Source organism: Ahaetulla prasina, chromosome 1 (assembly GCF_028640845.1).
Source record: "Ahaetulla prasina isolate Xishuangbanna chromosome 1, ASM2864084v1, whole genome shotgun sequence".
Taxonomy (NCBI): Eukaryota; Metazoa; Chordata; class Lepidosauria; order Squamata; family Colubridae; genus Ahaetulla; species Ahaetulla prasina.
This window is the reverse complement of record NC_080539.1, coordinates 259,440,679-259,454,545: the sequence shown is the minus strand read 5'-3', so window position 1 is coordinate 259,454,545 and position 13,867 is coordinate 259,440,679. Positions and strand designations below refer to the sequence as shown.

General features: G+C 38.6%; 1 protein-coding gene across 3 annotated transcripts in view; it reads right to left on the bottom strand.

Annotated features, from left to right (window-relative positions):
• CPT1A (carnitine palmitoyltransferase 1A) overlaps window positions 1-13,261 on the bottom strand; it is a 54,887-nt gene extending 41,626 nt beyond the window's left edge. The window contains exons 1-6 of one of the 3 annotated variants that reach the window (XM_058156466.1): window positions 13,087-13,261; window positions 12,482-12,641; window positions 7,239-7,296; window positions 3,539-3,692; window positions 2,593-2,732; window positions 645-816 (exon numbers count right to left, since the gene is read on the bottom strand). In XM_058156466.1, coding sequence (XP_058012449.1) covers window positions 645-816; window positions 2,593-2,732; window positions 3,539-3,679 — 453 coding nt within the window. In that variant the 5' untranslated portion in view covers window positions 3,680-3,692; window positions 7,239-7,296; window positions 12,482-12,641; window positions 13,087-13,261. The remainder of the gene's footprint in view (window positions 1-644; window positions 817-2,592; window positions 2,733-3,538; window positions 3,693-7,238; window positions 7,297-12,481; window positions 12,642-13,086) is intronic. The other 2 variants (XM_058156459.1, XM_058156473.1) reach the window with 2 other exon arrangements.
• Between the last annotated feature and the right edge of the window lie 606 nt (window positions 13,262-13,867).

Here is a 13,867-nt window from a genome sequence, read left to right as displayed (position 1 = left end):
ACAACCAGCCCACATTTATGGCTGTTTGCTCTGCCCCAGTCATGTTACCATAAATTATATTGTTTTCATCAAAACCCAGCATTTATGGTACTTCTAGTTTCTGGCAAGAACAGGCCACAGTGAACAATGGGTCCCCGCAACAATCATGGCATTCTCTTAATAACCACTGCAAAAAAAAGGTCATAAAATCACATTGATCACTTTACAACCATCACTGCAGGCTCAATTATGGTTGGAAGTCGAGGACTACCTCTACTAATCTAATACATATTGCACTCCTAAATTACAAATATTTTTATTTATGTACTTATGAAATACATTTATATGGCTCCCCAAGTCACACATGAAGAACTCCACCATTAAAATTCCACAATATAAAAACCACTATCCCCCTGGGGAAAACTACTGTGATTAATTTAATTATAAAATGTTAAATACTGTAGACTTTATGTGGCATTAGCCACCCAAATTTCCTATGGTTAAATAAATGTCCATATAAATCCAATTAATATATAATAAATAAATAATAATAAATACATATTTTAAACAAATGTTGCCATTCTGAAAACAAATCCTCAAATAGCGGTTATAGTAGGCAAGGTTGTATCAACATCACTTTCAAGTATATGTTAAAATTATCTTACCATCCATATCTTGGTTCCTGTAGAAAGTTTTCCATGCTCTGCAAATATCCAACCATGGTATGAAAGCAGCATCTTCAAAGAGTAGCGCATTGAGAAAATAAGAGTCACCCACAGCCCTGTCCCAAACAGAATCCCACTGACAATATTCTGCGTTTGATTGGACATATAGCCACTGTTAAAAAAAAAAAAGAAGAAGAATGAGAGGAAATTAAAGCATCGGTCAACAATTTCAGAATTTTAAAACCATGATATACAAAGAAGGGTCTGTTAATCAAAAAAGGAACACTTATTAAGGGTAAAATTTGCAAACTTCCACAAATTTATCAACCCACTGGTAATTAAAAATATATTGTCCCAAGTGGGGTGGGGATAACAGTGGGGGTGGGATGACTTCCAGTCTATAGATACTGAAAGCTAGTTCTATTGGTTTTCAGAGAATACCTATTCAAAAACATTTTTCTCTTTTTTGTATTTAAAAATGGTACCAAAACGAAGTTTTGATTATGCCTTCTCCAATTTTTCTAGAAAAATTGTATTGCGATAATACAATTATTTTTTTAATGAAAGTATACAGCAAACATAATGCCCAGGCCTTAATTCTAATCATTGACAATGATTTTTAAACATTAAGGAGAAAAAGCCACCATGACTATCTTCAGAAATCCATTAAAAATATTTCAGTGTTTATATCCAAAAATGAAGGAATCTGAATGATTTTCATCTACCACAAGCTCAAATTTTGGGGGCAATAAGGGCAGAAATTTAGACAGAGGGTGAAAATTTAACACTAATCTTTTTAAATATCTTCCTCTCCAATCTTTCTGCTTTGTGGGAGGGGAAGGAAAAAAAATTGCTTGCTTGCTTGATACAGAAATTGCTTGCTTTTTTCCTCTTCCTATTTCCATCAAGAGATCAGAGAGCAGAGAGCAAGAAATGTCAAGGTATCTTGTATTCTAAGCATCAAGAGCAAATGCCATCACCTTGGCAGTGGGAAAGGGCCAGGCAAAGGAGAGTCTGCTTATAGAAATCACTTTTTTCTCCTGCCTCTTCTCCCTCACGGAGAAATTAAGAGAGAAAGAGATTTCAAGAGAATGTTGTAATGCTGTTTGTGTAGTGTGCCCATAACTTCCAGGCTTCCAGCACAATCACACTGTTTTCAATGTGTAAAACAGCTTACATTCTTGCAGGCCCTTTCTTCCATTTTCAGCTCCACAGGAGAGAGAGAAAAACCAGACTGGGCACAGGAGAACGTATAAGGGCCGGAATAGCTCAGGCTGTAAGGGCCGGAATAGCTCAGGCTGTAAGGAGCCTGTTATTAGAACACAGTAGCCTGCAATTACTGCAGGTTCAAGCCCGGCCCAAGGTTGACTCAGCCTTCCATCCTTTATAAGGTAGGTAAAATGAGGACCCAGATTGTTGGGGGGGCAATAAGTTGACTTTGTAAAATATACAAATAGAATGACACTATTGCCTTATACACTGTAAGCCGCCCTGAGTCTTCGGAGAAGGGCGGGATATAAATGTAAAAAAAAAAAAAAAAAATTGACTGTAACAGTGATTGGATGACTGAGGGATACTGCCGAGTTGTAAATGATCATAAAGAGGCTGTAAAGCTATTTTTTTCAGCAGTATTGTTACTTTGGTTAACTTCAGAGGTTGAATGATCAAGGACTACCTGCATTTTATTATGATTGCAAGGGGGGAATGGATTGCCAAGCATCCAAATTTTGTTTACGTGTTCACAGATGCACTGCAGTGGCTGTAACTTTGAGTACAGGTCTTAAGTCCCTTCTTTCAGTGCCATCCTAGTTTCAGATACTCTCTAAACGAAAGGTTGTAAATCGAGGACACTTCTATTCTAAACCAAAATTTTGAATGCTTCAGCGCCCCCAGCAATGGTCAAAAAGATTAATTGATATTGACAAATTAAGAACAGAAGTTTACTTACGTTGTATCCAGGGTCCGGTTGATTTTAGCTATTAATCCCAGTGAAGGATCTATTTTTGCATACATAGTTGACATTACTCCTACTACAACAATGAGCCAACTGGATGGGCTAGCAGGATAGACTCCTGTGATTATGCCATTCTGGAAAAAGAAGATATTGATACTTTATTTTCTGATTTTTGAAACCATCACTTTACATTCTCAAACTTTCAAAGAATGAACCCAGCACATTGGAAGACATTACCATATGGATGCAGCCTGCCTTGCATTATTTTTCTTCTTTATTATACATTGTTAGCAAAAATATTTATTTCGGAGTAGGAAGAAAAAGGGCAGGCAATAGGTGAATATTGCAATGCTGGTAGTTTTGGAACTTACAAAAAAATAGCAGGGAAGCTGCAATCTACATAATTGTAAGCCAACTCACCAAAAGTATAGATATATGTATGCCATGAAAAACAAACTGTCCAAAATGATGTCAATGAAGATTCACTGGCAACTGGACTTATTTTGTTGTTGGTTTGAGATGTTTTGTGAACTGGAACAAGTCCAGTTGCCATGACTCAACTTTCAGACATCCAAAATGATGTTACAGAATATGTTTTCTATCAGTTAAAAAAGTCATTTAATGGATAGTGTGAAGCAAAACTCTCAGTGGAAAGAAGGTAAGAAAAATACCAATGGCTGTTAGACTGTAATATGAAGGTAAAGAAATATAGATACACATAGGGAACGTTTAAAAAATCTTGAAGCATCCTAATTATTTCTAGAATTTCATTTTTCTTTCATAGAATTTAAAACAGAAGAGCTGGGATTGTCCATAATTGTTTTATAGGTTATTAATAAATGGTAAAGATTTAAAAAAAATCATGCAATATGGATGTGCAGCATTGGCTTGTTTGTTGCATGCCCTGCCCCAAGTACAAATCTGTGTTTATCTCTGTTACCTTGAATCTGATGAATTTCTTTTTCCAGGAATAAAGCCCAGATAGATAGATCTGCCTAAGAGCTTCATGGCTCATGCGCAAATCAATTCCATCTGGTGTTACTGTAAACTGAAACGCAACTGCTTGATGGGCTTCCGCCATTCTTAAAAAATATCTGCCAAGTGAAAGAACATTTTTTTAAAAAATCAGTAGCCATTTTGCATGAGATATTAAATCGGAAACAAAATGTCAATGCTCTCAGGTAAACCAGACAGGACATGTGAGCTAATTATTATAAAACTATATTAACAGAATCTTGAATACAAATTTTCCGCCACCACTTTTAATTGTTTCATTCATTAGGGTGGGTTCTTCCTAAGTTTCTTTCTCTGATTGCAAGCCAATGGGAGCTCCTGCCTCTTTTTCCCAGTTGTTTCCTAGGCAGTATCTCTTCCCTTCAGTCATCCACATTATTACACAAAAAATAACATAATATTGGGCAAATTCATGCAGTTCAAATATTTGCCATCCTGGGTTTTTCCAGTTGGTAAATATTACTCTTTTCTTAATCTTTCAATAAGAATATAGACATGGTCAGTGTGGGTGGCATACAGATATCAATTAAAAGTAAATATAGTATATAAAGAAAAACAACTAAGTAGAGACAAAACCAAAAAACCCCACTCTAAACTGAAGGGACTTAGCCATAGGAATCCCATGGCTGAGAAGAACCTCAGGATGTGCCAAAAATATCAGAAGTCACTCCAAAAGTTATTGTAAAGTTGTTAGAAGATCAAAAATATGCCACAAATAAGATTGTTTCATACGTTATTTATTATATAGATTCAGTGCTGTTTTACTAAAAATTCTTACAGTTCTTGGAAGATTTATCAAACCTAAACCACAATATTCTTCTAGAATAATTTCTATATCCTGTTTGACAACAGCCAGTAGCCTCCAAAGCATGCTCTTTATTCATTTGGACCATAAACACATTTTCCTCTATAAATCACAGTTTATTTTCCTTCTTAAAACTTTTATATATTGCGGTTTTATTAACATATAATATCACATCTAATATATAATTCCCTCTTTCTCAGCTACATGGATGCAAGTTTGCTTTTCAAGCCAATTCAAGGACTAATATTTACTTTCAAAGGCAAGAGGACAAGTACTTTGAAGATATTTATGAAACCATTATCAACGGCCTTTCTCTAAATGTTTTTCTTAAATGTTACAATTAATTCTGTAAATAATCTGAGCTGCCTTTGATAGTATGATTATTTGAAAAATAAATAAATAAGGCAAGACAACTGATTATTGAAGAGATATTTTTATAATATTGCATCATTTGGAGAAAGAGAAATTTCTAGTTTGCAATGTAATTACACTCAATTTGCTCATTCATCAATCTGCCAATATATTTCAGAACTTAAACCAGGGGTGAAATCCAGCAGGTTCTGACAGGTTCTGGAGAACTGGTAGCGGAAATTTTGAGCAGTTCGGAGAACCAGCAAATACCACCTCTGGCTGGCCCCAGAGTAGGGTGGGAATGGAGATTTTGCAATATCCTTCCCCCAGGAATGGGGAGGGAATGGGGATTTTGCAGTATCCTTCCCCCAGGAGTGGGGAGGGAATGGAGATTTTGCAGTATCCTTCCCCTGCCACGTCCAGCAAGCCACACCACACCCACCAAGCCACGCCCACAGAACCGGTAGTAAAAAAATTTGGATTTCACCACTGACTTAAACACATAAATGTACAGATAATCCTCAACTCACAACCATTTCTTTAGTCACTGAAATGGCACTGAAAAAAAGTGGCATATGACTATTTTTGATGCTTAATCACGTGATCAAAATTCAGATGCTTGGCAACTGGCATGTATTTATGACAGTTGCAATATCCTGGGATCACGTGATCACCTTTTGTAGCTTACTGACAAGCAAAATCAATGGGAAAGTCAGATTCACTTAACAATCATGTTACCAGCTTAACAGCTGCAGTGATTCACTTAACAACTGTGGCAAAAAAGGTCATGAAAATGGGGCAAAACTCGCTTAACAAGCATCTTGCTTAGCAACAGAAATCTACTATAAACAGACAAAGATGACAGCAAGATACATCTGAATGTTCTGTAAGTTTTTAAGAATTTTCCTAACTAGATTTTTGAAGCTTATATGAAAGAATAATAAAGAATAGGTTTAACTTGAAAAAAAGCCAAACAAAAGTTAAGCTGCTTTCTCCCATTTTTTAATCCAGGTGGTGAAATGCTCTTCCAAGAGGCTTTCTTACTGAGAAATAAAACTTTATTTTCTAGGCTATTTTAATCCTAAGCAATTTTAGCTGTTGTATTGCACTGTTCCTGGTGGTTTTCAGTTTATTTATTTTTGTTGTTTTGATTTTTCAGTTCTAATTTTTATGACTTAAGTTTTATAAATGTTAAAAAATTAGAAACAAGCAAAAGGGAACAAGCACAGCATGCTGAAGTAGGACAGAAACAGCAATAATTGACAGAATAATGTAATACTATCCTAAGATCCTCAAACATTCACTATTTCAAGATTTGAAATTTCAGGGTCAAATTACTCTTGGGTACTGAGGAATTGACCACTACACATTTTATACTGAAAAGTTACTAAGAAAACAAAATATACCTATGGAAAATCTTTTCCCCTTCAGTATCTCAGTGTTATGGATAGAGGGCAATGAAGCATACATGATTTATCCCCAATACAGAAAAATAAGAGGGAGGGACACATTTGTATGCAATCTAAGATAGTGGCTTAGCTAAGATCTTTAAGTGTTAAGCTTTCTAGGATTTCTGAGAGTGGTATAGTAGTCCCAACAAACCTAGAGAACAGCAAATTTGAGAAGCCTTGTTTTAAAGATTTAGCAGATGGATTAAACACATTTGGATGAAAATCGTACATATTTTTTCTCTAGCCAGTCTAACAATCTTTAAGATATGTTTGTTACTTATTTTTTACTGTTCTGTAACACATAACGCGTGTATCCCATTCAAATTCCCCATATATGAAATAATTCCACAAGGTATTAATCTAACCAAAACCGAGGCAAGCACAACTATCATGTTGCCTAAGTAGTATTTCCTCCCTCTCCAATTCCTTTAACTTTGTGGTTCTATATCATTCTTGTTTTCACAAGAAAAATCGTTAACGTTGCTAATTACGATTATAAAACATGATTCAACAAAAAAAAAACCCAATCTTTTTAGGAAAAAAAAGCAATTGCAACAATTCAAACTTTATTCTTTTTCAAGATCATTCTTTGGATAGTAAAAGAGGTTTCATTGTCTACTGCAGTCTTTCTCCGCCTCCACATTTCTGAAGTGGTCATGTGTTTTGTCCCAGAAAACTAGGTAAAAGGCCATAGCATTATAGAGCATGCGTCTCAATTTAGAAATGCAATACAAACCACACTGTGCAAGGAATGCAGAAGTGCCATTAAATCTCTCCAGTCTCTAAGAGGAAACTTTTATTAGTACTGCTGACATATTATTTGGCAAAGCCCATAAGTTCAGATCATGCTGGGAAAGAAGCAGAGTGAAAGAGAAAATACAAGGCTGGTGTCTTATTTTTTTCATACAATAGCATCAACATAGCTTTACACATTTTATGTATCAGTAACATTTATCCTATTATTAGAAAACTTCTTGGAAAAAACAAAGGATGGTTCATAAAGAAAGAGTCCTACTCACCAAATGGGAACTAAGCAAGAATATATGCAGCTATTGTTTTCCTTGGGATCTATTCAACCTGAATTGCAAGACCAAATAAAAGCCTTGTTAGTTCAAATTCAAACATCAGGACCACAGTGTAAGAAAAATGTACCCCAGCAGTAGGAAAAAAACGACTGCTGCAAAAAAGAAAAACAGTATCTACATTGATAATATATGCAAATACCTGGATGACACTGCTATCTTGAAGAACAAGGTTATTTTTTAACTTGGAATATTCTCTCCAGCATACTGAGAAAGTTAATACTCAGCAGCTTCACATTTAGTAGAGGCCCTAAAATTTCATAGTCTCACATTTATAAAATCTTGCAATACTTGTTTTAAGAGTACGCGGTGCAACTCATTAATATATCACACATATTACTGTAATTCAATAAAGTGAATAACGGTGTTCACTTTCTTGATTTAAATAATCAGCCATATTGAACGTGCAACATTAGATCTCCATGAGGCTTCCTACAATTCCGGATCAGGCTGCATTTAAACTCCAGCCTCTCGGTTTCTGAAAGTCGATTTGTGCTTCTGGGAAACTAAGCGGTTTCAATTAATAAGCCTGAATCACTAATGTGCCAAATAGCGCACATATTTGGGATAACATATGTGGCACACTTAAGTTTATAATCCACCTGTTTATGGAGTCTTACTTCGATCTCCAGAGCTGCCTATTTCTTCAGCTACACAGTGTAATAATAATTCATTATATTTTTTTGGAGCAGAAAATTATATATACTGTAGAAGTTGCTAGTTCTATTTTTGTATAACTGAATCATTTCCATGAGCCGGAATGCTATCGGGAAGAGATCCCTTTGGAGTAAGGCAAGTAAGAAATAAGTACGATATGCTTAACCCACCCTTTACTCGCCACCCGTTACGATTAAAATCTCTCTCGTGATTCAGTTTATGGAGGTATTCAGTAAGTCATTTGAAAAGCTCTTTCTCAAAAGCAGCAACTTCTTGAAACCCCGCCCTTCCACCGCAGCAGGGAAGGATCACATGACACGCTTAGAAAAAGTAGGTAAAAGGTTACGCTGATGCACAAAACACGACTGGACTGCAAACGTTCAGTTAAGTCTTTCAGTCTCTGCAGAAAACGGGGAAACGCTCCGAAGGTATCACGCCTTCAAAAGGCACGGAAAGCAACAATTCAAAGAGCAACTCACAGCTAGCTAAGTTACATTCAAGCCAAAACCATGGCAAATCTGGATGCTAGGATCCTAAAAATAAAACCCTGGTAGAATTGTTCCCGGTTTTTTTCCCCCACGCAATGCTGCAAACAACGTAAGTCTTTAAAATATCTATCTAAAAAAAATAATAATTAGTTACTATATTAGTTTCCAATAATTAAGACGAGGAAGACTTCCTGCATTTGTAAATGCCAAGGGAGAGAGGAAGCCGTAGGCGCGCTCTCTGCCATATGTTTCTGGCCCTTTTCTGAAGAGTATGACAAGCCCGCACAACTGCTGGTGCTCCAGGGCTGACCTGGAGCTAGAGGAGAAGATAACGTGACCGTTCTTGTCAAAATTTCTGACATTCCTCCGTATTAATGGATGGAACAGCAAGCATTAGATCCCCCCCAAACAGCATGCTTTTTTTTCTGGAACCTTTATCCAGAAGTGTCACCTCATTCTTCCTTTAAAAGATCTGCCATCTGATGAATGCATCCAGAAAATGCTATCCAGAAAGATAAGGAAATGGGTTTCTTTTCTTCATATTCTGCTGTCTGTCGTACAGTCCAGTCCCTCCTTTATTCAAGAGTAAGTCATACTACATTCAAGGGACGCATTTCTATAGCAATATGCAATATAGATTCAAGAAGTTATATGGAATTATCAAATTGGCCCAGAAGTAGCACCTGCTCGCCGCCATGCATATGACTGCAGCCTGAGCCTGCAGATATCTAAACTGTTTGAAATTAATGTTTTATGGATATGTTAAAGTTCCCCCCTTGGAGAATAGGCTCACAGGGATTTATAGTATTCCTCAGAATCATACAATCGGAAGAAGCTGCTTTGTCATTGAGACTAACCTTCACCTCACTGCAAGAATTCAAATTAAAGCATGGCTGTTTGATCTCCCCTAAATATATCCCGTAAAGGGGAACCCGCCAGCTTTCTGAATAATTGCTTCTATGATTTTTTTTGCCCCTAACATTCATTAGGAATCTGTTGTCCTGAAACAGGGCATTTTTCCATTAGTGATTTCTGCCATTAGTGACCCTTTCTTTCTTACTGCTATATAGCCATCCTGATTTTGTGTATGCAGCACTTAATAAGACAAGCAACTGACAGGCTGATTCATCCAGCTGTGCTGCTTTCCCTCTTCAGCAGGTCATCAGGCAAGGGGAAAACCATCCACTATGTGCTGCAGGAGAAATAAAGTAAGTCTGACCCCAGACTTCCATCTAGGCCTGGGATGTCAAACTCCCAGTCTGTGGGCCAGATGTGTCGTGCTGGCCACGTTCACGCCGGTTTAGCAAAGGGGGGAAAAATCGTGATATGTCACATGATGAAATGAGTTTGACACCCCGATCCAGGCTGTGGCGCTTCTCCTGTGATACTTGATGAATTTGAATACCAAAGTTTTTAAACTCCAGTTCAGAATTCTGAAAATAACTGAGATACGAACAGTATCGCTGAATCTGCTACTTCAGGGACAGCTTTAGAAAAATTCTACTGAAGACATCTATTTAAAAATATTCAAATAGTGCTGTATTAAACATTATTTCTCCTCCCAACATACTTACTCATTACAGTATGAGAATGCCTCACTAACCATTTTAAAGGGCATATTTTCATAATGTCACATTTGCCGTATTCCTAACCTGCCACAAAGGCAACCTTACATTTGAATTTTGCTGTTCCATTTAGAGGCAGGACTTTCTGTCTTGGCCCGATATTGTACAAACAATACCTGATGACATCACATTAAAACTATTGACAAAGTCAGGTTTGGAATCTGCCTAGCTCAGGGTGTCCAAACTTAGCAACTTGTGGACTTCAACTCCCAGATTTCCTCAGCCAGAAAAGCTGGCTGAGAAATTCTGGGAGTTGAAGTCCACAAGTCTTAAAGATGCCAAGTTTGGACACCCCTGGCCTAGCTCCTTTTATCCACTGTTGTAGGCTCCCTCCCCTCCAGTTGCTTGATACCACCATCCATGGGCATTTTGGATCATTCGCAGAAGAGATCAGGCTTTCCCAGAGGCAGCTCAGGGGACAAGAGAAGATTTGAAAAGACAGAATATAGACTAATAAGGAAGCTCCACTGAGCTCAATTTACTCCTGAGTGGGAAGGTACCAAAGCCCATGAATTGTATGGGAAGGAAAGTTTCACTGCCCATGTTGCAATTCTGAAGCCTGAGACATGGGAAAATAGGTTGGAGTGAACAATCTGTATTTGCAAAAAACTCAACCCCAACTTGTAAAATGCTGGATACTATGCAATATTCTTAACTTCTACATGAAATTATATAAATACATCTTACTATAAAAGCATTATGCATACAGTACTGGCTCATTATAGTTACAGTAATTACTTTGTCTATAATGATTTTAACTGTTACTGTGAACTACATAATTTTGCATCTCTCAGAAATTCCAGCACTTATTAAAAACAGTAAGATGATACAGTGAACATTTTGCTTGCTCATCTAGCTATTCCAGTTATACAAGAATCATTGTGTAGTTTATGCCCATTTAACCACATTGCATGAAGTCATAAATCAATAGTGTGGAATGAAGCTTTAAGCTGTACCTACATTATATTAAAAGCACCTTTCTTAATCCTAAATATTTGTAAAATATTACTTGCTTTCTCAGTATCGTGTGTGCAACTGAAAGCTCAGGTATTTCTTGGCAACATAACTGAAAGTTCCAGATTTTTAAAGACTTATAGGGATAAATTTACTGTACACAATGACCTGAGATTATATATCATATTCTATCTCACAATGCATCTTTACACCTACATGACTCTGTTAATCTAAACTCCAGAAATCACATGTTCATTAGAGATATATCCAGTCTTTTTAAATTGTTTGCATGAAACATGCCCTTTTTAAGCAGACCCAATTTTGCTTAAGAAAGTTGGCATATTCTGGAGATGAATCTTTTAAATAGGTCTCACTTTGCTTAGCCAACTTAAAATCAATTGTTTAATTTAAAATACGTTTGCATTTCTCTAAAATGTCAATATTAGCATCTTATGGATAATTTTAAAATATGTAATTTCTTTTAGGAGTAAGAAGAGTTTGATATACTCTACATTGATATACTCTACATTTATAGTATGAACATTCCACGTTTTATATCATGTAGTACTGAATTCAAGTCATTTGTTTTTATCTCCACTTCTGAAATCTAGGGAAGAAAGGTTCATTTAAAAATAGAATAGCAGCTGGTTTCAGAAAATGTAATTTTATACTAGCATTTTCCTAATACATACTCCCACTGACTTGGTTATACACCCAAATCATTATGACTTAAATATTTGTTTTCATAAAATTTGGGAGGAAAGAGAAGACCATGCAAGACTAAGCAGTTTAAGTAGAAAATGTATTTCTATCTGTTTCATGCATTAAGAGGGGATTACCATATGACTGCTTTACCTTGTAAGGCAGTTAAACACTGTCATAGAAAGCTTTTCAATCAAAAGAAATAACACAGTTTAACTGGATGCTTTAATATTAAGCAAATGCATCTATCATTAGGGCAACATGGGAGTACAGTAAAAGTTCCTTAATAGTGTTGGTCCTTGCTAGACCATTTTCCAATTTCTCAACACAAATGAGAAGACAGCATGGTGATGTTTCTGTGTGAGTTTGATTACATTTCCTACCATCCTCAGCTAGCGGAGGGTTGCCCCTGGCAGTTGTGAAAGCTATAAACCAGGGGCAGGGTTCTGTGTAAAACTAGGATGCCTAGGAGCAGGATCTTCATTTGACCTTCCAACCCCATTTCCATTCTAATTCTATGCTAAGGTAGGTTTCTGTGCTCCACTATTGTAAAGTCTATGACCCAATGAACATGAAACCCCAAATGCTTAAATAAGTCCTTGGGAATATACATTCACGAATACTGCCTTGAAATAAAAATATTTATCCAAGCGATCATGCCACTTCTCGATTCATGTTCTGAGTTAGGTCACCTTCAATCCCTTCCCTTCTTTAAACAAGCCCCCCACCCCTCCACATTTCTAGAGAAATCTACTTTGGGGAAGGCCGGAGTAGAGAGAGAACAGACTCTTCCAGGTGGCCCACAGTCAAAGACTGTCTGAAGCGGAGGAGGGAGGAAGACCCAATCGGTGATGACAGGCAGAGTCAAAAGTTCCTCCAAAGTGAGCGGCTGGGATTCGCGATCCATGTCTCTTCTTCACGCAAATCCCCAGGGAAACAAGCAGGGAGAAGATGGTTATTATTTGTTTTCCTCCAGGAGCTCCGGGTTCAAGATCTGGTGGTTTTGTGCCCCTAAGTCGCCCCCCTCCTTCTGAGAGCCCCAGAAGGAGCTCCCGGCGGGGAAGAAACGCGCGTGTGCACCTAATTCCCAGGCGAGAGCGCCAAGCACGCTCCAGACACCGCCAGCCCGGCACCTGCCCATTGCCCAGTTTCTACCCCCGCAGCGGCCGCACGGGTTCAAGTAAGGCTCCATTACCGTCCACGCCAACTATTTCCCGCTCCACGAGTACATCTCGTTTTCTGCAAACGGGGTTTTGCAAAGTACGCCCTTTCTTTAAAGGCGCGGCAGGCGAGACGCAAATAAGGCAAGGGCGGTGTGTGTATATGTGGGGGTGGGGGGGAGCGGGAAGAGTCACTTACTGTACCGCTGTCCAACGAGCAGCAAAGCAGGCGGGAAGAAAGCGCCTGGACTCCGCGAGCGCCTAGAAGCAAAAGAGGGCGAAGGGGAGAACCCACGCGCGGTACAGCGCCCCGTTACCGGCTAGGACCGGATTGGCCAACCTGCCAACACAAGAGGCGGGGCCAAAAGAGGCGGCGACGGCCAGAGGAAAGGGCGGTCTGGCTCATCTTGGGCGGAGACTGGACTGCGGGCAGAAAGTGCGGCGAAGAGGGAGAGCAAAGGAAGGGGGCGTGGTCGGGGCTCCTTCCGAGATCTCTAACGCTACGTTCTGCAAAAGGGAGACTTTTCTCCTCCGACAAAATGCCGCAGAGGTGAAGGAAGTGGCCTGCTGACGCGTCTCTCGCTGTGAAAGTCTTATTAAAAGCATTGGAAACTTGAATGGGTGTCCTGTCCGGGTCAAGCGCGGGACAGTTAGCGGTCCCGGCTTCAGTATGAAAGAGAAGCCGCATGGAGGCTAGCATTGCAAGAATGGGGCCGCTTGCAACTTGCATCGGTACCAGAACTTCCCAGCCGACCTATTTTTTCCCCCTCGTCTGAAGGTCTGGCCTTAGCTTGTCCCTAGTCCAGAATGTAAAGAATCTTAAACTGAACCTTCCAGTTCAGTTTGAATTTTCCACTGTGCCCGATAAGGTCCCGCCAGCGGCCAGCCCCAGGAACATAGAACGGTGGGGGGCGGGGCGGTGCCTGCCTGATTTTAGGCAGGTGAGTTCAGGTGACTTGTGGCAAAGTGGGACCAAAAGT